We start from the raw sequence: 24228 nt of genomic DNA, 5'->3' as shown, positions 1-24228 counted from the left end.
CCTGTTCAAATGTGATTTTGACAGACCTAAATCGCTCTTTCTTTCCGGCGTGCAGTCTTGAGTAAGGAAAGTGGTCTAATTTGGGACTTGTCTTCAGGCATCGATGCTTTTAAAGGAGTGAAATGATTGGCTTCAAAGAGTTCAGTGTTATCAGGATTTAAGACATAAGGTCAAGATAGGCCTTATTACGGTTTTCGACGCTATTTTGACGAGTAGGCAAACACGTCTTGAAATAACAATGTTTGTATGGAAATCCGATGTCAAATATTTTTCATAAAACATCGCTTCTGAAAAGTTCATGAATTGGAAACTTTAGGCACTATGCAAAGGAGTTTACAGAAAATAACTGAGGAATGTGACATTTCCATACATTTGTGTGTATAGCGAACCAGCCGTGAACTGGATCGCTAAAAATAGTTCGTGGGAAAAAAAAAATACAGGGAAATGAATGGAAAGTTCAAAACGCGATTGGACGCTTTCTGGCACAGCTACATCCCTCCAATTTTTTTTCCTTAAAATCCTTTTTCTAGTGCCAAAAGTTTCTAATTCATGAATTTTTTAGAAGCGATGTTTTATGAAAATTATTTGACATCGGATTTCCATACAAACACTGTTATTTCAAGACGTGTTTGCCTACTCGTTAAAATGGCGTCGAAAAAGGCCTGTGAGAGATTCACTAAACGCTCACGTTGCTGGGACGTATAGATTTATTGGGGAAGAGAATTGAATTCGCACCATAGAGTATATCCCCAACTAATCTTAGGATCCCCCCTCTTAAAGGGAGTAAAAGAGAAGGGCCTAAGTATGAACAAAACAAAAAAAGCAGCATATTATTTACAGAGCTAGAGAAGAATAAAAGACACTTAGTAATACAGGCTGAACCGCTCAGAAAGCACTCAGCTCTCTAATTTTGTTGACTTGTGTATCACCAGGTTTTATTAGTTTAAGGCTAGGGTCCATATTTCTGGTAGTCGCTAGGACAAATGTCTTGCTCTGATAAGGCTACTGAAAGTGGGTCGGTTCGTCGTTACAAGGAAAACATAAACAAAATAAAATGAATAAATAAAAAAAATAAAAATAAATGAATAAATAAATAAATAAATAAATAAATAAATAAATAAATAAATAAATAAATAAATAAATAAATAAATTAGTGAATTAAAAAGTCAACAATTGCAAGCAAGCCTAGAACATATCCCCCCTTGACAAATTTTTTTAAAGGCGTTCTGAGACGCCGTTTTGAGGCTGATTTACTTTTCAGAGTTACTCTCAGATAATTCGAGGGAAATCATATTAGAAACACCCGAGAAAATTGAGAAAAGGGAACGCTTTGCAAGCCTTACGGGGTAGCTATGAATAAAACAAATGAGATTTCTCTGAGTGGTCCACAAGATGAAAATGAAGAATTTCATCGGCGTACTGGAATAATAGACACTAAAAAATCGGATCGCTAAGCCAAAGGAGTGATAACGACGATAGCTTGGATTTTCAAGATTTATTGCTGAACAATAGTGAAGCTGAAGGTATCATAAACAACAATTACGGTGTCAATGATTGAAAATGTATTAGAAATCTTAAAAACAAAACCCGCAAGTCTGAGGAATGGATATAATGAAAGGTTAGTTTTGCCCGAGCTTGTCCAACAAAGGAATATAAATTACAACTTTGAATATCATTTGATGCAAGACAAACAAACAAATAAAAACAATACCAATAACCAACGACAACAACAACAACAACAACAAACAAAACAGCAAAGTAAAACAGAAAAACCTGTTTTATATCCGGAACATATTACATGGCTCCTCTCAAACATTGACTACTTTCGGACCCCTTCTGGCGGCAAACATTGGACGAAGAGCAATCACTGAGAAGTTTCAGGCTCAGGAATTCTCAATATTGCAATTTGGACCAATAGACCCTTATCACTCGGCGGGCATGTTGAGTCTCAGGAGAACAAAAAGCTTTGTTTTTGCACGGCAAGCCTCGCACTGAATTTGCGTCTGAGCGAGGCTTGCCGGGCGAAAACAAAGCTTTTTATTCCCCAGAGACTCAACATCGCCGTCGAGTAATAAAGGTCTACTCCTCACGATAGCCTACCGCTTCTTGACTATTCCATCGTGCAGAATGTCCATTTTTGGCGATACATTTACTTTCATTCGAGTAAACATTATAGGTCATGTCCATTCAACCCGAACAAGACGCTTTCGATTGGTCAACGCGGAAAACGCCGCTTTTATCCAGAGGGAATACTTTCTGCTCATCAACAAAGCCACTGCTTATATTTTTTATTTTATTTTTGTCTTATGTCATGTTATAATTTAGTTCTTTTTTGTGTTTTGAATTGTAACGTCTTTCTTGTAAAGTTAGTTCATTCCCTGAAGAAGTCAGGCCGTACTCATGAAATATTGGAAAAATATACAAGGTGTATAACCCGAGCTGTGCAGTCAGCCTTTCTTCATTACTTGCATTTCTAAAGTTTGTTAACAAGATACACCAGGATACGCACCCTTGATTGGGACTTTCCAAATTGTACAAAGTGTCCATCGCTCACACTGAAGATCCGAGCAACATGAAAGATAACATTTTTTTTTTTCATGCAAGAAATGAAACACAAGGAAATTAAAGTGTTTCATCCAATAGACCCTTATCCCTTGGCAGCCATGTCGAGTCTCAAGGGAATATATAGCTTTGTTTTCGCATGGCAAGCCTCGGCCAGACGCGATTTCAGTGCGAGGCTTGCCGTGCAACTGAACAAAGCTTTTTATTCCCCTAAGACTCAACATGCCGCCGAGAGATAAGGGTCTATTCCAAACGCCGAGAAGTGGGTGAATTTACGAGGCGCAGCCGAGTTTTTTTGATGAACCTCGACAACACTCTTTCGAATGTGTGATGCAGCTTCTCAAGCCTTTAATACCAAGTCTATGAGAAATTCAAAGTAATAGTTCACAAATTTTCATGAAAATTAAGATCACACCTTCAAACCTTCTTCACGGCAGGATTTTCTTTGTTTTGTCTCATGAATTACAGACAGTTCATGACTCTGATATAGCTTCTCAAGACTTTAATAATTTTTGAAGAAATTCAAAGCAATAGTTTTAAATTTTCATGATAATTATAAGATCACATTTTCAAGCCTCTTTCACGTTGTGATTTCCTTTGCTCTGCCTCGTGATATATTAATGAGTTTGAGAAGTTTGTTCGTTATGGATGTTGGGGTTTCCGCGCTCATATTTACCTTCCGTCCAAATGATTCTACTATAGTTAACAGGAATATTATAAATCTGACACGAATAAAGAGTCACTTTACTGATACTTCATATAAAAACATATGAATTAGACTACGAATGGGCTAAAGTCGCGATACGTTCTATGGCGACACTGCAACAACAACAACAACAACAACAACAACAACAAAACTTTATTACATCATAAGCAAATAAAGTTTATACAAAAATTCTTCCACCCGTATATAGCTAACTAATCGAGGCAAGGGAAGAAAAAATGAAATTACAAATATGATACTAAATAAAATTATATTATAACTAAATTATAACACTAGCTGTAAAAAGTAACTGAATATGAAATATAACTGATATTGTAAAGACTGGTAAATTTTAAGGAGAAAAACAATAGAGCTTACATTACAGTTTTGATCTCAAGAAAGTCATCATTTTTTATTAGGTTGTTGTTGATTTAAGCTTCTTCTGAAAAATAAATTTATTCTATGGGTAATGAGTTCTAGAATAATTGTGGAAACTAACAAAGTCAGTTGAATAAAAAGAAGATTCCCGAGAATTAGCTGCAAAAACAGCAAATTTGTCTAACTGTCTCCTTCACTGCTCGCCTTACTTCTCTGATCTTCCAACAGTAAAGAATCGGGTTTAGTGAAGAGTTGAAGTAAACTAAAGTCACCGCAAATTCCGAGGCGAGAAATAGAGGTGAGGTGAAATTTCTTTGAGAGGTCAAAGCCGCCACTATAACATTTGGTAGATAACAAACAACTAACGCCAACTGCACCCACAGTGCACTGGACACTGTCTTTCTGTATCGCGCTGTGTTCAGGGGAGCTATTTGGCTCGGTTGTCCTTGGTGAGGATGATGTTGTACTTGAGCTTGATTATGTCGGAGAGCAAAAAAAATCCTTATATAACAGAAGAAAGCGGTAGCTATACACAACGATGTAACTGTGCATCCATACCATAAAGTTATACGGTAACTCCAAAAGTACATTGCCGTTCCGACAATAGACAGAACCCAAAACACAGTTACAATTGCATGTGTTCGCTTCAGTGTTACAACTTGTCTGTATCTGAGCCCTAAAGACAGGGCTAGAAGTCTGTCCACGCTTATTGCAGTCAATGTAAACAGAGACACTGAACCCAAAATATATCCTGAGATATGGCTTGCAACATAAGCAAAATGACAAATATCCCATCGTTCGTTCACGTCTGAAATCGAAGCAGTAAGTACTAGAGGCTCCACAATGATACCAACACACAAATCAGTTGTCGCCAGGGTACGAAACAAGAGTTTGGACGGCGCATGAAGTGAAGACTCCTTGTGAAGCGCAACTAGGATCAGAGTATTCCCCAGAAATGCCGTAATGGACAGAAAACTTTGTATCACTAAAAAATAAATTAGCCGGTTGTGTGTCTCGTCAGCGAATTCTGCCGTGCAAATCCGTTCTTCCACTGTTTTGATCTTTTCACCCTCAGTTAAGTTTGCTAAGGCCATGTTACTTCAATCCCAGAACAAAACGAGCTGAATTTATACACGGTCGACGCCAAGTTAACTGCCTTCTGTAGCGCTCGACTCCCAGGGCGCAGTACTTTCATTTATTATATGAATTTGCAATATGAGCAGATGGTTAAACGAAAAAATTAATTAAAAAGAAATTTCATCTGATGTCATGAAATGGCTTCCTTGTCTTTTTAAGAACCATAATACGATATAAGAGCAATATAGAAACAATTTCCTCCATGTCAAAACTATTCTTTATTACACGATGCTAAACTAACTTATGATTTACAGTTTATTTGTATTATCAGTCAGTAATTACACAGAGGATCCGGAGATGAGAACACGAACTGAAGACTTGTACAGTACAATTATAACTTCTTTGGGTTCAGGGAACGTCTCAATTTGCAGTTCAGCCAATGACATCAAGTCTTAAACACCTGCAGACATGTGCATAATTCGTTTCTCGGTAAACATTTACACAATATGTGCTGTTAAGAAAAATAAACTGCTGTTCCTTTCATTTTCATTTGTGTGTACGGATCGTTTTCCAACACAATGGAAAGCCTTTTTGTTTACACTTACTGCTCACTCCATAATTTGGAATCATAATAAAAGGTTGACGAGCTCAAGGACGGTGCCTACTTTTGTTACGACGCATACGTTCTGCGCATCTCGAGATCCTCGGATTTCCTATGGGTGGTGCCTACTAACACAGGGATATTTTTGCGCGGTTTAAAACTATTCGGAGAAAGCGAGCTTAGCGAGTACTATTTGTATCCAAAAAGAAAATTGGGTGTAACCATGCATTTTCAGAGATAATAAGCTTCAATTTGATAAAAAAGTGCTATACATTGCTTTGTATTTTAGCGCTTTTTAGAATTACTGTTTTTTAATTATTTCTAAAAAGTGCGTGGTTATCCCCAATTTTCTTTTTGGATTCCAATAGCCCTTGCTAAGGTCTGCTTTTCCTGTATAGCAATAAACTGCGCAAAAATACCTCTGTATTAGTAGGCAACGTCCTTAACATAATAGTTTTTCGGGTAAAAAGGCATAAATAGACCTAAATATAAGACAAAAAGTTCAACTAAAAAAAGCAACTAATGGCTAAATCTTCAATTCTTTGTTAATTCAGTTTGTACTATGTTGCAAGAGAAGAGTGTTAAGTGGACAATATCATCGTTACCATCTTTAGTCAGTTGTCCCTCAAGCGTGGGTACAATTGCTAGTTGTAATTGTCAGTTAAATTTTGGGTTATTCGTTAATAGTCGGTTAAAATTCTAGCCCGTTCGTAAACCCATCAAGACCCTCGTATTTAATTAGTAAACAAACCTGGTATATCGGAGGATAATTAAATATAATGCTCAAGGTTGAAAGATTGTCAGAAAATGAAGAGTTGACGAAAAGGGAAGCTACGAGGGCAACTGTGAGAGGACGTTCTTTAAGCCGAGGACATTATCATCCCGATATACCGGTAACCTGCGAGCAAGCTCTCTTTTAGGTCAGCCTTTCCCGTCTCCGCCCCAATCTTCTCGCAGCTCGCTTTGCTCGCCGCTTACACTATCCTTCCGCGGCTGACCTAAAAGAAAGCTTGCTCACAGGCTAATATACCGACAACCCGGGGAAGGGTTGGCCTCCCTGGTAGACTCTCTTTTGGCTCGTCACGCAATCTCCTCGTTTTGGGAGGAAAGATTGCGTGACGATCTAAAAGGGCGTCTGCGAGGGCGGCTAGGGGATCGAGGGGTTTATTTATTTTATAACCCTCCGATTAATTGCCGAAACGCGCGCGCTGTACTCTGAAAAAGAAAAAACAGCTAGTACTAGTGATGGCAGAGGCGTGATTGGAGCCAAATAAATGCAAGCTAACTAGTTTACTAGATTTTATTAAACTGTTTAAGTATTTTTCTTCCTTCATTACTTCTCGATTGCTTTGCCTCTTTGTTGGATCGGCCGCTGATTCACGCAAAATGCATGTGCTTGGATTGCAACAAATAAGACCTAAAAGTGTGAAGTGAGACCTAAATAAGACCTAAAAGTGTGTTTTTCTCTACGAAAAAACTCGGACGACTGTTATCGCACTGAAAAAAACACCGTCTGATTTTGTATCACGTGACTTGTTTTATCCAGTAAGAACGCACACAAATTAATCAGTGGGTTACAACAGCTGATATTAAAACAAATAGCATCTGCGTCCTAATTGAGAATCGCCATTTATTTTGCTGATATTCCAGTGGCATTTATCGCTCAAAATTTCTACGGACGGTGCCTTCTTTTTCTACTGCGCATACGTTCTGCACATCTCGCGGTACGGTGCCTGCCAAAACGGAGATATTTGCGCAGTTTATAAGTACGCAGAAAAAGCAGATCTTGGCAAGGGTTATTGGAATCCGAAAAGAAAATTAGGGGTAACCATGCATTTTTCAGAGAAAATTTAAAAAGCATCAATTTGGGAAAAATTCCATACATCGTTTTGTGTCATGGCGCTTTTAAAAATTATTGTTGCTTAATTTTCTGTAAAAATGCGTGGTTACCCCCAATTTTCATTTTGGATTCCAATAGCCCTTGCTAAGATCTGCTTTCCCCGCATAGTCATAAACTGCGCAAAAATACTTCGGTATTAGCGGGCACCGTCCTTAAAAGATTCTCCATTCGTTGATGAACTCTATCAGAGCCAAGCGATGTCAGATGATTGGAAAAAAAAATTCCAAGGCGTGTTTTGATGATCCTTTTGTTCATAGACATAAAATCACTCATTTTTAAACACCCTTTATTGTGGTCGGCGGTTATGGTAGATTTCTCAATCTTATCTGGCTTTCCATCCAACATGAAAAGAAAGGTTCTCTCATCTACTTTTTTTGCGAAGTCATCAAGTATAGGAAGAAAAGACTCATTGAATATGATTTTGGAACGTCTTAGATATTTCACAATATTAATTTTCCTATTTTCCAACCGTTTAAAAGTTTCTGTAAATCATTGAGTTTGATCTAATGAGAACATTTTTTGAATTCTTGAAGACCTCTAGAAGCAAGTTCATGGAGTTTAGATCTTTGGGCTTTTAGCACTGTGCAAATTCCAGCACCTAGCTCCTCTAATCTACGTTGAACGTCAATGATTTAGCTTTTTGTTTTTATAGTAGGCAATTACCATACTTCTCATTTCCATTTCAGTAATTCTCAAAACATTGTCGGGTTTCAACTTCTCGACAATTTTTCTTGAGTTGAAGGATAAATGTTTGGGATAAAATTGTTGTATTCGTGGTCTTTTAATAGTATGTTGTTTAACTTTCATGTACCCAGCCGGACAACGCTTAAAGGCTGCGGTCTATTTCAAGACTAATATGGAAAACAACTTTATGACAAGGTGCTATTGAGATACAGGTTTCTGTTTTCCATGCAAAATTGACCAATTTCTTGGAAATTACGAATTAATCCATTCTGCACCTCAATTTTAAAGTTTTAGATTCCTAGATATAAGTTTCTGTATTTGGGTGAGGAGTTCAGTGACATCATGCGAATACACATCCTCGGAGCTAGTCGGGAGGAAGGGATTTTCATGGGCGATAGTTTATAACAAGAACGGGAGAACCCCCGCTGCTAAATTATTCGAAATGGAAGCCACGCATTCATAATAGACACGGAGGGCTCTATGTATGCATGGATGTTTACCTTCCCTAGCACAGGATCCTACAAGAACTAATAAACTATTATAAAATACAAGAATCACCGTTCTTGTACCTGCATTAAACTGGAAATGGGCTAAATAAGTCAAACTACGGCCTGTGCCAATACTGAACTAAAAACATCGGTTGAATGAATAGGTTATTTACTGATAATTGATTAGTTGCATGGACAGCAAAATTGCCTTATGGTGTCTTTCACTGCTCGCCTTACTTCTCTGATCTTCCAGCAGTAAAGAATCGGGTTTAGTGAGGAGTTCAAGAATACTAACGCCACTGCAAATCCCCAACCGAAAAACACTGATGGTGTTAACCCTTTTTCAGTGGTCAAAATCATCATCATACCATTGGGGAGATAACAAATAACGAGAGCTAACTGCACCCACAGTGCACTGTACAATGTCTTTCTGTATCGCGCTATGTTCAGTGGAACTGTTTGGCTCGGTTGCCTTAGGTGAATATGACTTTGTACTTGAATTTGATTGTGACGAAGAGCCAAGAAAATTCTGACGTAAGAGAAAACTGAGATGACCAGACAGAATGATACGACTATGTAACTGTACCATAAGGTTATAAGGTAATTCAAAAAGTACAGTGCGGTGTCGATAATGTTCAAGATCCATACAACAGCTACAGTTATATATACTCGCTTCAGGGTTACAATTTGCCTGTATCTGAGGCCTAACAACAGGGCGAGAAGTCTGTCCACGGTAATTGCAGTCAGTATAAACAAAGTCACTGAAGCCAAAAGAAATGATGTGAGTACACCTCCAACGCACGCAAAGCGACAAATGGCCCATCGTTCGTTCACCACAGCTAGCAAAGCGGTAATGGTAAGAGGTCCGGCAATGATACCAACACACAGATCGGTTGTCGCTAGGGTACGAAACAAGAATTTTGATGGCGCATGAAGTGAATACTCCTTTTGAAGAGCTACTAGAATAAGAGCATTCCCCAAGAACGCAGAAACAGACAAAGGAGTAAATCGCTGAAAAGAAAATCAGGCGGTTTTGTATTCCTTCAGTGTATTGTGCTGAGCAAATAAGTTCTTCCGGTGTTTTGTGCTTTCCATCTTCAGTAAAATTTGTCATCGCCATGTAGTTGTAATGCTGGGCCAAAACGAGCTCAATTTCCGCAGTCTACGTAAAAATAACTACTCTTCAGGGGCGAGGTACCTTAATCGATCTTGTGCATTTGCAAAATAAGCACATGCCTGGATACTTTTCCCTCCATTTTTGTTCATGGGAAATGAAGTCTCTAAGTCGCTCAGCCTAATTATACTGAACTTTTTAACTGCAGGGAATCGTCCAGTTTGCAGTTTAGCCAGTAACATCAAACCTTTACACCTGCATATGCATAATTGGTCTCTCAGTAAACCCTTTCGACCTACTGACTGCTGTTACGAAAAAATAAAAATAAAAAACAAACTGCTTTGTTCTTCATTTTCATTCGTGGAGAGTCGGTTGTCTCTTTCTCACCTAATTATATTTAACTTTTTAACTGCAGGGAATCTTCCAGTTTGAAGTTTAGCCAGTAGCATCTAACCTTTACTGCTGCAGACATGTTTAATTGCTGGGTCTCTCAGTAAACGTTTACAAACTACCGACTGCTATTAAGAAAAATGAACTACTTTTCTTTCCATTTTTATTCGCGGGAGTGTTATTTCTTTGTGAAATAAATAGATCACGAACACATACCTTGTTTTTCTTTGTAACAGTTTAATTCTTATCAGTTTCTAGATAGCGTTAAATGCCCGCTATAGCGTTTACGGCATTTTTCGCATTTGTCTAAGGGACCGTTCATTTTTTATGAGCATGGGGGAGCTGGTGGGATTTGGTTAATTGCCACTACGAAACTGTATGACCCCCCCCCCTAGCATGCAATTTTTTTCCACATGCCCCCCCCCCCTAGCAGAACTATTTTTTTCTGATGACCCCCCCCTCCCGCCCAATCAGAAACAAATCATACTCCTAACTTTAACAAAACGCTTATGTACTGTTTATATCAAAGATAAACGTAATTGTTACTGTGATTTCTTTACAGTACTATTAACAAGTAACCGTTCTCTACTTAGGTAAAGATTTCTCTTGTTTAAAAAAACGTTTTATAGATAGCAACACGTTTACGGCAACGACAAACCCTAAATTTCCATTTAGATTCTCAAAGAAACTATAAAAATTAATCAAGCAAATGGTTAACGTGAAATTACTCCCCTTCGAGTAGAAACAATTAATACACGTACAGATCTGACTAACAAAATACGGATCGAAGCATACCAATCAACGATTACGAGTCATATTAAACAGAAAAAAACAGCGGACGCACAGACATCAGTCGCGTAGGTAAGGGTTAGATAGGGGTGTTCGTTGAGCCCCAAATCTTGCCTACTAGGGGGGTCCGGGGGCATGCTCCCCCGGAAATTTTTGAAAATCTAGGTTCCCAGAAACCTCATTTCCTGCATTTTGAGACCCATTTTAGGCAAATCACAAATTTGTTTTACAGCAGCTTTTTGAGCTATATACATCATTCCTACGGCATAATTGTTTCAACTTAAACAAGAAAGTTCAATGTACATTCCGCGCCCTGTCGAGTTCTGATAGCTATTCGATCTACTGATAGTCATACACCAAGCTGGTAAACTGCATCATTTTCGGGTGTAGGCCTTCGAACAAATTGACTATCTCGTCAAAATTGACAGGCATATCATATTTGATATGCATTAGAACCAGAGCAGACATTCTACTCTCTCGCATGGTAACCTCATGTAATTGTTCAACCTCCTCATTAAGTGCTTTCTCTTCCGCCATTACTGATCTGTAAAGGGGGTTCGTTCGAACCCCTCGAACCCCCCCTCCTACGCGCCTGGATATTAAAGTACTGCTATTAAAAATGACAGTTACAAGCTTTTCTGAAGATGGCTTACGGCTCAGATTTACCGTCAACTGAAGTCACCAACAACAGTTCTATTATTAAAACTAATCTGGATGTTCACACTAGGCATACTACTGAGTCTACTGATACTCCTGGGTTCAAATAATTTACTAATCAACAGTCTTTATAAAAGTGAGTACTATTAAAAAGAACATTAAACAATCTATTGATATAGTTCAGAGTACAACCACTTTGTAGAAAACTACTCCCCCAAGGATGATTCAATAGTGAGACTGATACGTTTTTATATTAATTTGACCTTGACAGGGCTAGAAGTCTGTCCACGCTTATTGCAGTCAATGTAAACAGAGACACTGAACCCAAAATATATCCTGAGATATGGCTTGCAACATAAGCAAAATGACAAATATCCCATCGTTCGTTCACGTCTGAAATCGAAGCAGTAAGTACTAGAGGCTCCACAATGATACCAACACACAAATCAGTTGTCGCCAGGGTACGAAACAAGAGTTTGGACGGCGCATGAAGTGAAGACTCCTTGTGAAGCGCAACTAGGATCAGAGTATTCCCCAGAAATGCCGTAATGGACAGAAAACTTTGTATCACTAAAAAATAAATTAGCCGGTTGTGTGTCTCGTCAGCGAATTCTGCCGTGCAAATCCGTTCTTCCACTGTTTTGATCTTTTCACCCTCAGTTAAGTTTGCTAAGGCCATGTTACTTCAATCCCAGAACAAAACGAGCTGAATTTATACACGGTCGACGCCAAGTTAACTGCCTTCTGTAGCGCTCGACTCCCAGGGCGCAGTACTTTCATTTATTATATGAATTTGCAATATGAGCAGATGGTTAAACGAAAAAATTAATTAAAAAGAAATTTCATCTGATGTCATGAAATGGCTTCCTTGTCTTTTTAAGAACCATAATACGATATAAGAGCAATATAGAAACAATTTCCTCCATGTCAAAACTATTCTTTATTACACGATGCTAAACTAACTTATGATTTACAGTTTATTTGTATTATCAGTCAGTAATTACACAGAGGATCCGGAGATGAGAACACGAACTGAAGACTTGTACAGTACAATTATAACTTCTTTGGGTTCAGGGAACGTCTCAATTTGCAGTTCAGCCAATGACATCAAGTCTTAAACACCTGCAGACATGTGCATAATTCGTTTCTCGGTAAACATTTACACAATATGTGCTGTTAAGAAAAATAAACTGCTGTTCCTTTCATTTTCATTTGTGTGTACGGATCGTTTTCCAACACAATGGAAAGCCTTTTTGTTTACACTTACTGCTCACTCCATAATTTGGAATCATAATAAAAGGTTGACGAGCTCAAGGACGGTGCCTACTTTTGTTACGACGCATACGTTCTGCGCATCTCGAGATCCTCGGATTTCCTATGGGTGGTGCCTACTAACACAGGGATATTTTTGCGCGGTTTAAAACTATTCGGAGAAAGCGAGCTTAGCGAGTACTATTTGTATCCAAAAAGAAAATTGGGTGTAACCATGCATTTTCAGAGATAATAAGCTTCAATTTGATAAAAAAGTGCTATACATTGCTTTGTATTTTAGCGCTTTTTAGAATTACTGTTTTTTAATTATTTCTAAAAAGTGCGTGGTTATCCCCAATTTTCTTTTTGGATTCCAATAGCCCTTGCTAAGGTCTGCTTTTCCTGTATAGCAATAAACTGCGCAAAAATACCTCTGTATTAGTAGGCAACGTCCTTAACATAATAGTTTTTCGGGTAAAAAGGCATAAATAGACCTAAATATAAGACAAAAAGTTCAACTAAAAAAAGCAACTAATGGCTAAATCTTCAATTCTTTGTTAATTCAGTTTGTACTATGTTGCAAGAGAAGAGTGTTAAGTGGACAATATCATCGTTACCATCTTTAGTCAGTTGTCCCTCAAGCGTGGGTACAATTGCTAGTTGTAATTGTCAGTTAAATTTTGGGTTATTCGTTAATAGTCGGTTAAAATTCTAGCCCGTTCGTAAACCCATCAAGACCCTCGTATTTAATTAGTAAACAAACCTGGTATATCGGAGGATAATTAAATATAATGCTCAAGGTTGAAAGATTGTCAGAAAATGAAGAGTTGACGAAAAGGGAAGCTACGAGGGCAACTGTGAGAGGACGTTCTTTAAGCCGAGGACATTATCATCCCGATATACCGGTAACCTGCGAGCAAGCTCTCTTTTAGGTCAGCCTTTCCCGTCTCCGCCCCAATCTTCTCGCAGCTCGCTTTGCTCGCCGCTTACACTATCCTTCCGCGGCTGACCTAAAAGAAAGCTTGCTCACAGGCTAATATACCGACAACCCGGGGAAGGGTTGGCCTCCCTGGTAGACTCTCTTTTGGCTCGTCACGCAATCTCCTCGTTTTGGGAGGAAAGATTGCGTGACGATCTAAAAGGGCGTCTGCGAGGGCGGCTAGGGGATCGAGGGGTTTATTTATTTTATAACCCTCCGATTAATTGCCGAAACGCGCGCGCTGTACTCTGAAAAAGAAAAAACAGCTAGTACTAGTGATGGCAGAGGCGTGATTGGAGCCAAATAAATGCAAGCTAACTAGTTTACTAGATTTTATTAAACTGTTTAAGTATTTTTCTTCCTTCATTACTTCTCGATTGCTTTGCCTCTTTGTTGGATCGGCCGCTGATTCACGCAAAATGCATGTGCTTGGATTGCAACAAATAAGACCTAAAAGTGTGAAGTGAGACCTAAATAAGACCTAAAAGTGTGTTTTTCTCTACGAAAAAACTCGGACGACTGTTATCGCACTGAAAAAAACACCGTCTGATTTTGTATCACGTGACTTGTTTTATCCAGTAAGAACGCACACAAATTAATCAGTGGGTTACAACAGCTGATATTAAAACAAATAGCATCTGCGTCCTAATTGAGAATCGCCATTTATTTTGCTGATATTCCAGTGGCATTTATCGCTCAAAATTTCTACGGACGGTGCCTTCTTTTTCTACTGCGCATACGTTCTGCACATCTCGCGGTACGGTGCCTGCCAAAACGGAGATATTTGCGCAGTTTATAAGTACGCAGAAAAAGCAGATCTTGGCAAGGGTTATTGGAATCCGAAAAGAAAATTAGGGGTAACCATGCATTTTTCAGAGAAAATTTAAAAAGCATCAATTTGGGAAAAATTCCATACATCGTTTTGTGTCATGGCGCTTTTAAAAATTATTGTTGCTTAATTTTCTGTAAAAATGCGTGGTTACCCCCAATTTTCATTTTGGATTCCAATAGCCCTTGCTAAGATCTGCTTTCCCCGCATAGTCATAAACTGCGCAAAAATACTTCGGTATTAGCGGGCACCGTCCTTAAAAGATTCTCCATTCGTTGATGAACTCTATCAGAGCCAAGCGATGTCAGATGATTGGAAAAAAAAATTCCAAGGCGTGTTTTGATGATCCTTTTGTTCATAGACATAAAATCACTCATTTTTAAACACCCTTTATTGTGGTCGGCGGTTATGGTAGATTTCTCAATCTTATCTGGCTTTCCATCCAACATGAAAAGAAAGGTTCTCTCATCTACTTTTTTTGCGAAGTCATCAAGTATAGGAAGAAAAGACTCATTGAATATGATTTTGGAACGTCTTAGATATTTCACAATATTAATTTTCCTATTTTCCAACCGTTTAAAAGTTTCTGTAAATCATTGAGTTTGATCTAATGAGAACATTTTTTGAATTCTTGAAGACCTCTAGAAGCAAGTTCATGGAGTTTAGATCTTTGGGCTTTTAGCACTGTGCAAATTCCAGCACCTAGCTCCTCTAATCTACGTTGAACGTCAATGATTTAGCTTTTTGTTTTTATAGTAGGCAATTACCATACTTCTCATTTCCATTTCAGTAATTCTCAAAACATTGTCGGGTTTCAACTTCTCGACAATTTTTCTTGAGTTGAAGGATAAATGTTTGGGATAAAATTGTTGTATTCGTGGTCTTTTAATAGTATGTTGTTTAACTTTCATGTACCCAGCCGGACAACGCTTAAAGGCTGCGGTCTATTTCAAGACTAATATGGAAAACAACTTTATGACAAGGTGCTATTGAGATACAGGTTTCTGTTTTCCATGCAAAATTGACCAATTTCTTGGAAATTACGAATTAATCCATTCTGCACCTCAATTTTAAAGTTTTAGATTCCTAGATATAAGTTTCTGTATTTGGGTGAGGAGTTCAGTGACATCATGCGAATACACATCCTCGGAGCTAGTCGGGAGGAAGGGATTTTCATGGGCGATAGTTTATAACAAGAACGGGAGAACCCCCGCTGCTAAATTATTCGAAATGGAAGCCACGCATTCATAATAGACACGGAGGGCTCTATGTATGCATGGATGTTTACCTTCCCTAGCACAGGATCCTACAAGAACTAATAAACTATTATAAAATACAAGAATCACCGTTCTTGTACCTGCATTAAACTGGAAATGGGCTAAATAAGTCAAACTACGGCCTGTGCCAATACTGAACTAAAAACATCGGTTGAATGAATAGGTTATTTACTGATAATTGATTAGTTGCATGGACAGCAAAATTGCCTTATGGTGTCTTTCACTGCTCGCCTTACTTCTCTGATCTTCCAGCAGTAAAGAATCGGGTTTAGTGAGGAGTTCAAGAATACTAACGCCACTGCAAATCCCCAACCGAAAAACACTGATGGTGTTAACCCTTTTTCAGTGGTCAAAATCATCATCATACCATTGGGGAGATAACAAATAACGAGAGCTAACTGCACCCACAGTGCACTGTACAATGTCTTTCTGTATCGCGCTATGTTCAGTGGAACTGTTTGGCTCGGTTGCCTTAGGTGAATATGACTTTGTACTTGAATTTGATTGTGACGAAGAGCCAAGAAAATTCTGACGTAAGAGAAAACTGAGATGACCAGACAGAATGATACGACTATGTAACTGTACCATAAGGTTATAAGGTAATTCAAAAAGTACAGTGCGGTGTCGATAATGTTCAAGATCCATACAACAGCTACAGTTATATATACTCGCTTCAGGGTTACAATTTGCCTGTATCTGAGGCCTAACAACAGGGCGAGAAGTCTGTCCACGGTAATTGCAGTCAGTATAAACAAAGTCACTGAAGCCAAAAGAAATGATGTGAGTACACCTCCAACGCACGCAAAGCGACAAATGGCCCATCGTTCGTTCACCACAGCTAGCAAAGCGGTAATGGTAAGAGGTCCGGCAATGATACCAACACACAGATCGGTTGTCGCTAGGGTACGAAACAAGAATTTTGATGGCGCATGAAGTGAATACTCCTTTTGAAGAGCTACTAGAATAAGAGCATTCCCCAAGAACGCAGAAACAGACAAAGGAGTAAATCGCTGAAAAGAAAATCAGGCGGTTTTGTATTCCTTCAGTGTATTGTGCTGAGCAAATAAGTTCTTCCGGTGTTTTGTGCTTTCCATCTTCAGTAAAATTTGTCATCGCCATGTAGTTGTAATGCTGGGCCAAAACGAGCTCAATTTCCGCAGTCTACGTAAAAATAACTACTCTTCAGGGGCGAGGTACCTTAATCGATCTTGTGCATTTGCAAAATAAGCACATGCCTGGATACTTTTCCCTCCATTTTTGTTCATGGGAAATGAAGTCTCTAAGTCGCTCAGCCTAATTATACTGAACTTTTTAACTGCAGGGAATCGTCCAGTTTGCAGTTTAGCCAGTAACATCAAACCTTTACACCTGCATATGCATAATTGGTCTCTCAGTAAACCCTTTCGACCTACTGACTGCTGTTACGAAAAAATAAAAATAAAAAACAAACTGCTTTGTTCTTCATTTTCATTCGTGGAGAGTCGGTTGTCTCTTTCTCACCTAATTATATTTAACTTTTTAACTGCAGGGAATCTTCCAGTTTGAAGTTTAGCCAGTAGCATCTAACCTTTACTGCTGCAGACATGTTTAATTGCTGGGTCTCTCAGTAAACGTTTACAAACTACCGACTGCTATTAAGAAAAATGAACTACTTTTCTTTCCATTTTTATTCGCGGGAGTGTTATTTCTTTGTGAAATAAATAGATCACGAACACATACCTTGTTTTTCTTTGTAACAGTTTAATTCTTATCAGTTTCTAGATAGCGTTAAATGCCCGCTATAGCGTTTACGGCATTTTTCGCATTTGTCTAAGGGACCGTTCATTTTTTATGAGCATGGGGGAGCTGGTGGGATTTGGTTAATTGCCACTACGAAACTGTATGACCCCCCCCCCTAGCATGCAATTTTTTTCCACATGCCCCCCCCCCCTAGCAGAACTATTTTTTTCTGATGACCCCCCCCTCCCGCCCAATCAGAAACAAATCATACTCCTAACTTTAACAAAACGCTTATGTACTGTTTATATCAAAGATAAACGTAATTGTTACTGTGATTTCTTTACAGTACTATTAACAAGTAACCGTTCTCTACTTAGGTAAAGATTTCTCTTGTTTAAAAAAACGTTTTATAGATAGCAACACGTTTACGGCAACGACAAACCCTAAATTTCCATTTAGATTCTCAAAGAAACTATAAAAATTAATCAAGCAAATGGTTAACGTGAAATTACTCCCCTTCGAGTAGAAACAATTAATACACGTACAGATCTGACTAACAAAATACGGATCGAAGCATACCAATCAACGATTACGAGTCATATTAAACAGAAAAAAACAGCGGACGCACAGACATCAGTCGCGTAGGTAAGGGTTAGATAGGGGTGTTCGTTGAGCCCCAAATCTTGCCTACTAGGGGGGTCCGGGGGCATGCTCCCCCGGAAATTTTTGAAAATCTAGGTTCCCAGAAACCTCATTTCCTGCATTTTGAGACCCATTTTAGGCAAATCACAAATTTGTTTTACAGCAGCTTTTTGAGCTATATACATCATTCCTACGGCATAATTGTTTCAACTTAAACAAGAAAGTTCAATGTACATTCCGCGCCCTGTCGAGTTCTGATAGCTATTCGATCTACTGATAGTCATACACCAAGCTGGTAAACTGCATCATTTTCGGGTGTAGGCCTTCGAACAAATTGACTATCTCGTCAAAATTGACAGGCATATCATATTTGATATGCATTAGAACCAGAGCAGACATTCTACTCTCTCGCATGGTAACCTCATGTAATTGTTCAACCTCCTCATTAAGTGCTTTCTCTTCCGCCATTACTGATCTGTAAAGGGGGTTCGTTCGAACCCCTCGAACCCCCCCTCCTACGCGCCTGGATATTAAAGTACTGCTATTAAAAATGACAGTTACAAGCTTTTCTGAAGATGGCTTACGGCTCAGATTTACCGTCAACTGAAGTCACCAACAACAGTTCTATTATTAAAACTAATCTGGATGTTCACACTAGGCATACTACTGAGTCTACTGATACTCCTGGGTTCAAATAATTTACTAATCAACAGTCTTTATAAAAGTGAGTACTATTAAAAAGAACATTAAACAATCTATTGATATAGTTCAGAGTACAACCACTTTGTAGAAAACTACTCCCCCAAGGATGATTCAATAGTGAGACTGATACGTTTTTATATTAATTTGACCTTGTACAAACATAGGTGTCTACCTCAGTTTATATTCATTATTGCTTTTCCAACAGATATGCTTCATTTCCTCAGTTGTTGTTAATATAAAATGCAGATTTCGACCTCAGTATGTAAAACAAATTAAAAGTGGTTAGGAAAATCGCATTAAATAAAATTGAAATAATATTCAATTTCTTCATCTGTTTCTGTGTTGAGCCACTTTCAATTTCCCCTACTAGCCAATTATTTCTGGTGACCCCCCCCCTCTTTCACTCATTTTTTTTGGTAGCCCCCCCCCCCTTTAGTGCCATTTTTTTTCTCGTGGCCCCCCCCCTAAATCCCACCAGCCCCCCCATGCTCATAAAAAATGAACGGTCCCTAAATTAACATGATATTAATACAGATGTGATATTGAAAATAATAAAGACGAATTTGAATATCTTGCTTCCAGCCGTACGTGACTGTCAGCTGGGATAGAAAGCAGTAGAGTCAAAATGAATTTTGTTTCATGAAAACGGCCTTTTCGGCGGCGGAGAATGTTGTAATAGACAGTGTAAATTTCAACAGAAGACCATACCGTGTGAGTGGGTGAACAGCGGAAGTGCTCTGCCAAAGGAAAACATCAGGAAATACCAGGATCCTATCCCTATTTTATAGTCAAATGGTGCAGCAATGCCGTTCAAAATTAAAATTTTCCATCTGAATCAGGTGACGGCATCCTTTGATAGTTCAACACCGTGAAAAACCGGTATTTCTACACTGTCTCAGTAATTTTGGAATTATGATCACTGCCGAAGTTTCATAAAGCTTAAAGTGTTATTGATAGACAAGTTAAACGACAAAGCTGATCTCATTTTGCTCTTCATCGACTGCTCAGGTTATATATTCGGTCCAACAAGCATCAATAGAGGCTAAACAATTGATAACCAAAGCCTTCAATGCTGCGTTAATTCAATTCAATTCAACGCTTTCGTTGACGTATTTCGCCATCAAATATCTCGCTATATCGCTATTTAAATGGAAGCACTTTTGCATCATATTAGAGTATTGATTAATACGTTTCAGATCCCGCCAGTTCCTGATAGATTTTTGTTTGACAGGAAATTCTTTTTATTTTTTGACCAAACTGATTATAGGGCTGACACTACGGCAAAAGAGCTTATTTATTTGGGCCAATAACGAAACAGAACAGTTTATTTGTGCGTCGTGTGGTCCTCTGCATTCAAAAGCTTCGTAATTTTCTTTTATTTGGCTATACTCCGTTCGTGCTCTATGGTGGAAGATTTTTTTGGACGCCTATTGCTGAGACGGCTCGCACTTTTAAAAATTATTCGCCCTGTGCCTCCTTACCCAGCTGAAAAATGTTGTTGTTCAATGATGTCTTCTATTCAGACAACTGATGGTTCCCAGTAACGCTGACCACTGATGAATATTACACGATATTTAAGCGAAAAATACGAGGTAAAACGTAGTAAGAGATGAATAAACGCACACTGAAATAAACCTGCAAAAATTAAACTATTAAGACAAAGTTTGACCAGCTCGCTTAACTCACTTCACAAACCCATTAGCGAATCGGACGACAGGTGTTTTTTCCCTGCGGCACTTCTTCTGTCAATGTTTGCCGAAGTAATTAAGCATGGATATTGCGGCAGATGCAAAGTTGAAGTACTATTGGCTGAGCTGAAAACTAGAACATTGCCTTCCTGTCGTTATAAAGTTATAATTTGGCTGAGCAGGGATTCCTCCTGTGCAATAGCCTCGAATCCTTTATTTTATTATTTTTCAAAATACAAACAAGAAGCTCTTTGTGCACAGCTTGATCTCGGGGTGTCCTAAATGTTCCCAGTTCGATATTTTAGTTCGTATTTAGCAAAGGGCAAAAACAAACAAATAATTGTTGGTTTTTGAGGAGAGGGGAAAACCGGAGAAACCGAAGAAAAACCTCTCGAAGCAAGGACGAGAACCAACAACAAACTCAACCCACTTATGACGCCGAGTCCGGGAATCGAACCCGGGTCACATTGGTGGGAGGCGAGTGCTCTCACCACAGCACCATCACCGCTCCCCCCAAAAGAGCTATTAAATGGTAGTGACTTAACCGGCCACGGGAAATATTTTTTGACATTTAACGGCAAGGATGGCAAGGATTTTTTACTATATCCTTCACTGCTTGTCTTACTCCTCTGATCTTCCAGCAGTCAAGAATTGGATTTAGCGATGAGTTCAAGTAAACTAAAGTCACTCCAAATCCCCAAGCGAAAAGCAGCGATGACGTGAGCCCTTTTTGAGTGGTCAATACTGACACTATGCCATGTGGTAGGTAACAGACAACGAAAACTATCTGCACCCACAGTGCACTGGAAACTGTCTTTCTGTATCGGGTGATGTTCAGTGCAACTGCTTGGTTCGGTTGTCGTTGGTGAACATGATTTTGTACTTGAGTTTGATTATGATGAAGAGTAAGGAAAATTTTCACGTCAGAGAGAATTGAGATGATCAGACACAATGATATAACTGTGTAGCTGTACCATAAGGTTATAAGGTAATTCAAAAAGTACAGTGCTGTACCGATAATGGCCAGAGCCCAAAAGGCAATAACCATTTTATATGTTCTTTTTAAGGTTACAACTTGTCTATATCTGAGTCCTAACAGCAGGGCCAAAAGTCTGTCCACGCTAATTGCATTCAGTGTCAACAAAGACACTGAACACAAAGTATATCCTGTGAGTACACCAGCACGAACTGCAAATCTACAAATACTCCATCGCTCGTTCACCACAGACAACAATAAAGTGACAAGGATTGGTTCCCCAATGATACCGACACACAAATCAGTAGTCGCCAGGGTACGAAGCAAGAGTTTTGAAGGTGCATGAAGTGAAGACTCCTTGTGAAGGGCAACTAGGATCAGAGTGTTCCCCAGAAATGCTGTAATGGACAGACAACTGTGTAACACTGAATAATAAATTAGCCGGTTGTGTATTTCCTTAGTTAATTTTGCTGAGCATATCTGTTCTTCCAATGTTGTAGGGTTTCCATGATCAGTAAAGTTAGTTATGACCCTTTTGGTACAAAAGGAGCTGAACGCCTAAAGCCCACGTCGAATTATCGTCCGCTTGAAGATCCTGTGTTCGAAAGGCGTTGTAATATATCGTAAGCAGATGGTTTAAGAAAAATAAGATAAAGCGAAGTTTCCACCGATGTCGAGAAATCTCTTGGTATTTTTACGAACTGTGATAAGACATAAAAACTCTGATTCCCATGGAAAGGTGTTGCAAAAATGTTATTGGTCCGTTATTTAGTCAATTTGCGTTATATATCATGCCAGGGTTGCCTATGATTGACAGTTTATTTGCATTTCAAGTCTGTAATTAAACAGAGAATCCGATATAATGAAAGAAGCTGAAGAATTGACCAGTAAGGAACATTCCAGGTTGTCGTTCAGCCAGTAGCATCAAAACCTGTCCACCTACAGTTCTAAGATATATTCAAAATTCTCGCATTCCAGTAAATATTTGCAAACTAACCTGCTAAATATCTGCTTTTCTCTTGTCATTTGTGTAAGAGCAATTCCATTGTAAAAAAAAAAAAAAAAAAAAAAAAAAGCAGACGAAGCTATACTTGTTTTGTCTTCTTAAGCGATCAGTTACTGCCAGTTGGAGAGAGGCCTTAAGCTCTTAGTATTGTTAAGTGATCGGCTAAGTATCTTCTTATCGTAAATCTTGTTTCTTTAACTGTACACATCTAGTCCTAGTTCTTTGTCATTGTATTTTCCTTTCTCTTGTTTTACCTGCTACTGTATTGTAAGTTACTTTTTTGATTCTGTAAGGTTGAACTGCTGTTATTAGTTATGCGTCAAAACCACTGCTTGCCTCGAATAGCTGTAGCTAGCTGCGAGCAGTGCTTATCTTCTCTTTGTATGTGTTTAAATCTTTAATAAACTTGAAACTTGAAACTTGCTAGCATTTAATGACCTCTCCGGTTATACATTTTATTTTCGTGTTTATCTAATACAACATGATCTTTATACAGCAAAGGCATTAAAACGAAGTCTGATGCACTTAAATGCATTTTTTTATTGTCAGTGTAACAGTAAAAAGTAACTGTAAAAAATCGGAACGACGGTTGGACCAGTCTTCGGTCATTGTTAAGTTCAATGTTCAGGATATAAATTAACATATATTTAACACTTATCCGGCGAAATCGCCCGTCAACAACCTCAGCAGCTCCCGTTAAGAAATGAGCAACAACAAGTGACCTCGTCACTTTCCAAGGTCGAAAGTGAATCACAAAGTAATGTGGTAGATGGACGGTTGTCGGTTCAAGCTCGAGTAGCTTAAGTGACGAATCTTCACCGGAGACTGACTTTACACCAGAACCTGTGCGAAAACATTACCGCTGTCAAAATATGGACGAAAGCAAGCACGGGTTGAGAGAGGATTATGTTAGTTGGGAGAAGATAGTATTCAATATAATTTCTCGACACCTGTAAATAATTTGGATTGATCTTGGCTGGTAACTTTGCTTGTACATACAAGTTTTAGTTTACCAAAGACTTCGCATGTTTATTAACAAATAAGAGAGTCGACTTAAATAGAAGCGACATGGAGTAATTGCGAACCAAGCAGGCTAGGCCCTCTCCAATTTGTAAAAATTTTGCTAATGACCCTCACCTCCGTCCCCCCCCCCCCCAAGTAAAAAACGTACCTTCCCTTAGTGCTTATGAGAGTTATTTCAGAATTTGATCTCAAATCCCTTAGTTCCGTCAGCGAAGGCCGTTACATCTTGCTTGATGCTACAGTTCAAGGCTCTGCTTTATTAGTTGTTAATATTTATGCGTCGAATGAAGTCAAATAGCAGTGTTTCCGCGAAACGAACTGGGCAGTGGTTAAGAAAATGGCGGACAGTGAATTCGTTTCAACGTGATGGACTTATCTCGATCGTTACAAGACAGCTTTAGCGAAACTCTTTCGGCGTTTTTATTACGATCAAATTAGTAAGAATTACGGTATAATCTTGATTCGTAGAGAAATTTCAAAGCGATAGTTATCCCATTTCTTGGTTTCTTGCTAACTTTGCTCTATTTAAAAAATCGATGAGTAACCAGGCATAATTAAAAAATTTCTAAAGATGTTCTCTGGTTAAAAGTTTAAAAACACTAAGCTTTCGATTGCCAGTCTGCAATCTTTTTAAAAATTGCAGACTTTTTAAAGATTGAAAACTTTAAATCGAAAATTTTAAGAACGTTTAATTTCTACGATCTTAATTTCATACTTTCTACCTACTTGCCAAGAGAAGTTGATGGAAGTCTTGCCAGCGAAATCAAATTTCCAGACCAAAATTGAATGTGAC

The 24228-nt window shown here is 38.6% G+C and overlaps 3 protein-coding genes and 1 pseudogene across 3 annotated transcripts; all 4 read right to left on the bottom strand.

The window, feature by feature from the left end:
* Nucleotides 1–3570: 3570 nt before the first annotated feature.
* On the bottom strand, nucleotides 3571–4960 carry LOC146479466 (adenosine receptor A2a-like). Its single transcript, XM_085110204.1, has one exon. It carries the CDS (start codon nucleotides 4735–4737, stop codon nucleotides 3799–3801), a length of 939 nt encoding a protein of 312 aa, XP_084966330.1. The 5' UTR covers nucleotides 4738–4960; the 3' UTR covers nucleotides 3571–3798.
* A 2194-nt stretch (nucleotides 4961–7154) lies between these two features.
* LOC146479465 (melanocyte-stimulating hormone receptor-like) lies at nucleotides 7155–12245 on the bottom strand. The gene is made up of 3 exons (XM_085110282.1): nucleotides 11607–12245; nucleotides 9630–9762; nucleotides 7155–9404 (listed from the first exon to the last, which is right to left on the bottom strand). Exons 1-3 carry the CDS (start codon nucleotides 12020–12022, stop codon nucleotides 8577–8579), a joined length of 1377 nt encoding a protein of 458 aa, XP_084966408.1. The 5' UTR covers nucleotides 12023–12245; the 3' UTR covers nucleotides 7155–8576.
* A 2418-nt stretch (nucleotides 12246–14663) lies between these two features.
* LOC146479464 (melanocortin receptor 4-like) lies at nucleotides 14664–16798 on the bottom strand (annotated as a pseudogene).
* Nucleotides 16799–18910: 2112 nt separating this feature from the next.
* On the bottom strand, nucleotides 18911–22432 carry LOC146479463 (melanocyte-stimulating hormone receptor-like). Its single transcript, XM_085110281.1, has 3 exons — nucleotides 22404–22432; nucleotides 21024–21938; nucleotides 18911–18947 (listed from the first exon to the last, which is right to left on the bottom strand). Exons 1-3 carry the CDS (start codon nucleotides 22430–22432, stop codon nucleotides 18911–18913), a joined length of 981 nt encoding a protein of 326 aa, XP_084966407.1.
* Nucleotides 22433–24228: the final 1796 nt, after the last annotated feature.

This window comes from Pavona decussata, unplaced genomic scaffold (assembly GCF_977016875.1).
Source record: "Pavona decussata unplaced genomic scaffold, jaPavDecu1.1 SCAFFOLD_58, whole genome shotgun sequence".
Classification (NCBI taxonomy): domain Eukaryota; kingdom Metazoa; phylum Cnidaria; class Anthozoa; order Scleractinia; family Agariciidae; genus Pavona; species Pavona decussata.
Note: the sequence above shows the minus strand (reverse complement) of the source record. Positions and strands in the feature narration are given on the sequence as shown.

Bases quoted from the DNA above. Each gene is read 5' to 3' on its own strand.
- LOC146479463 (XM_085110281.1), bottom strand. From the start codon at position 22,432: ATGACAAGAGAAAAGCAGATATTTAGCAG. The intron at 21,939-22,403 runs GTTAGTTTGCAA...TTGTACCAAAAG, and splicing joins GAAAAGCAGATATTTAGCAG to GGTCATAACTAACTTTACTG. The intron at 18,948-21,023 runs TCCTTGCCATCC...AATGAAGCATAT, and splicing joins GTGAAGGATATAGTAAAAAA to CTGTTGGAAAAGCAATAATG.
- LOC146479466 (XM_085110204.1), bottom strand. From the start codon at position 4,737: ATGGCCTTAGCAAACTTAACTGAGGGTGAAAAGATCAAAACAGTGGAA.
- LOC146479465 (XM_085110282.1), bottom strand. From the start codon at position 12,022: ATGGCCTTAGCAAACTTAACTGAGGGTGAAAAGATCAAAACAGTGGAA. The intron at 9,763-11,606 runs GTCAAATTAATA...ATGCATATGCAG, and splicing joins AGACTTCTAGCCCTGTCAAG to GTGTAAAGGTTTGATGTTAC. The intron at 9,405-9,629 runs GCATGTGCTTAT...TTTTCTTTTCAG, and splicing joins ATGGAGGGAAAAGTATCCAG to CGATTTACTCCTTTGTCTGT.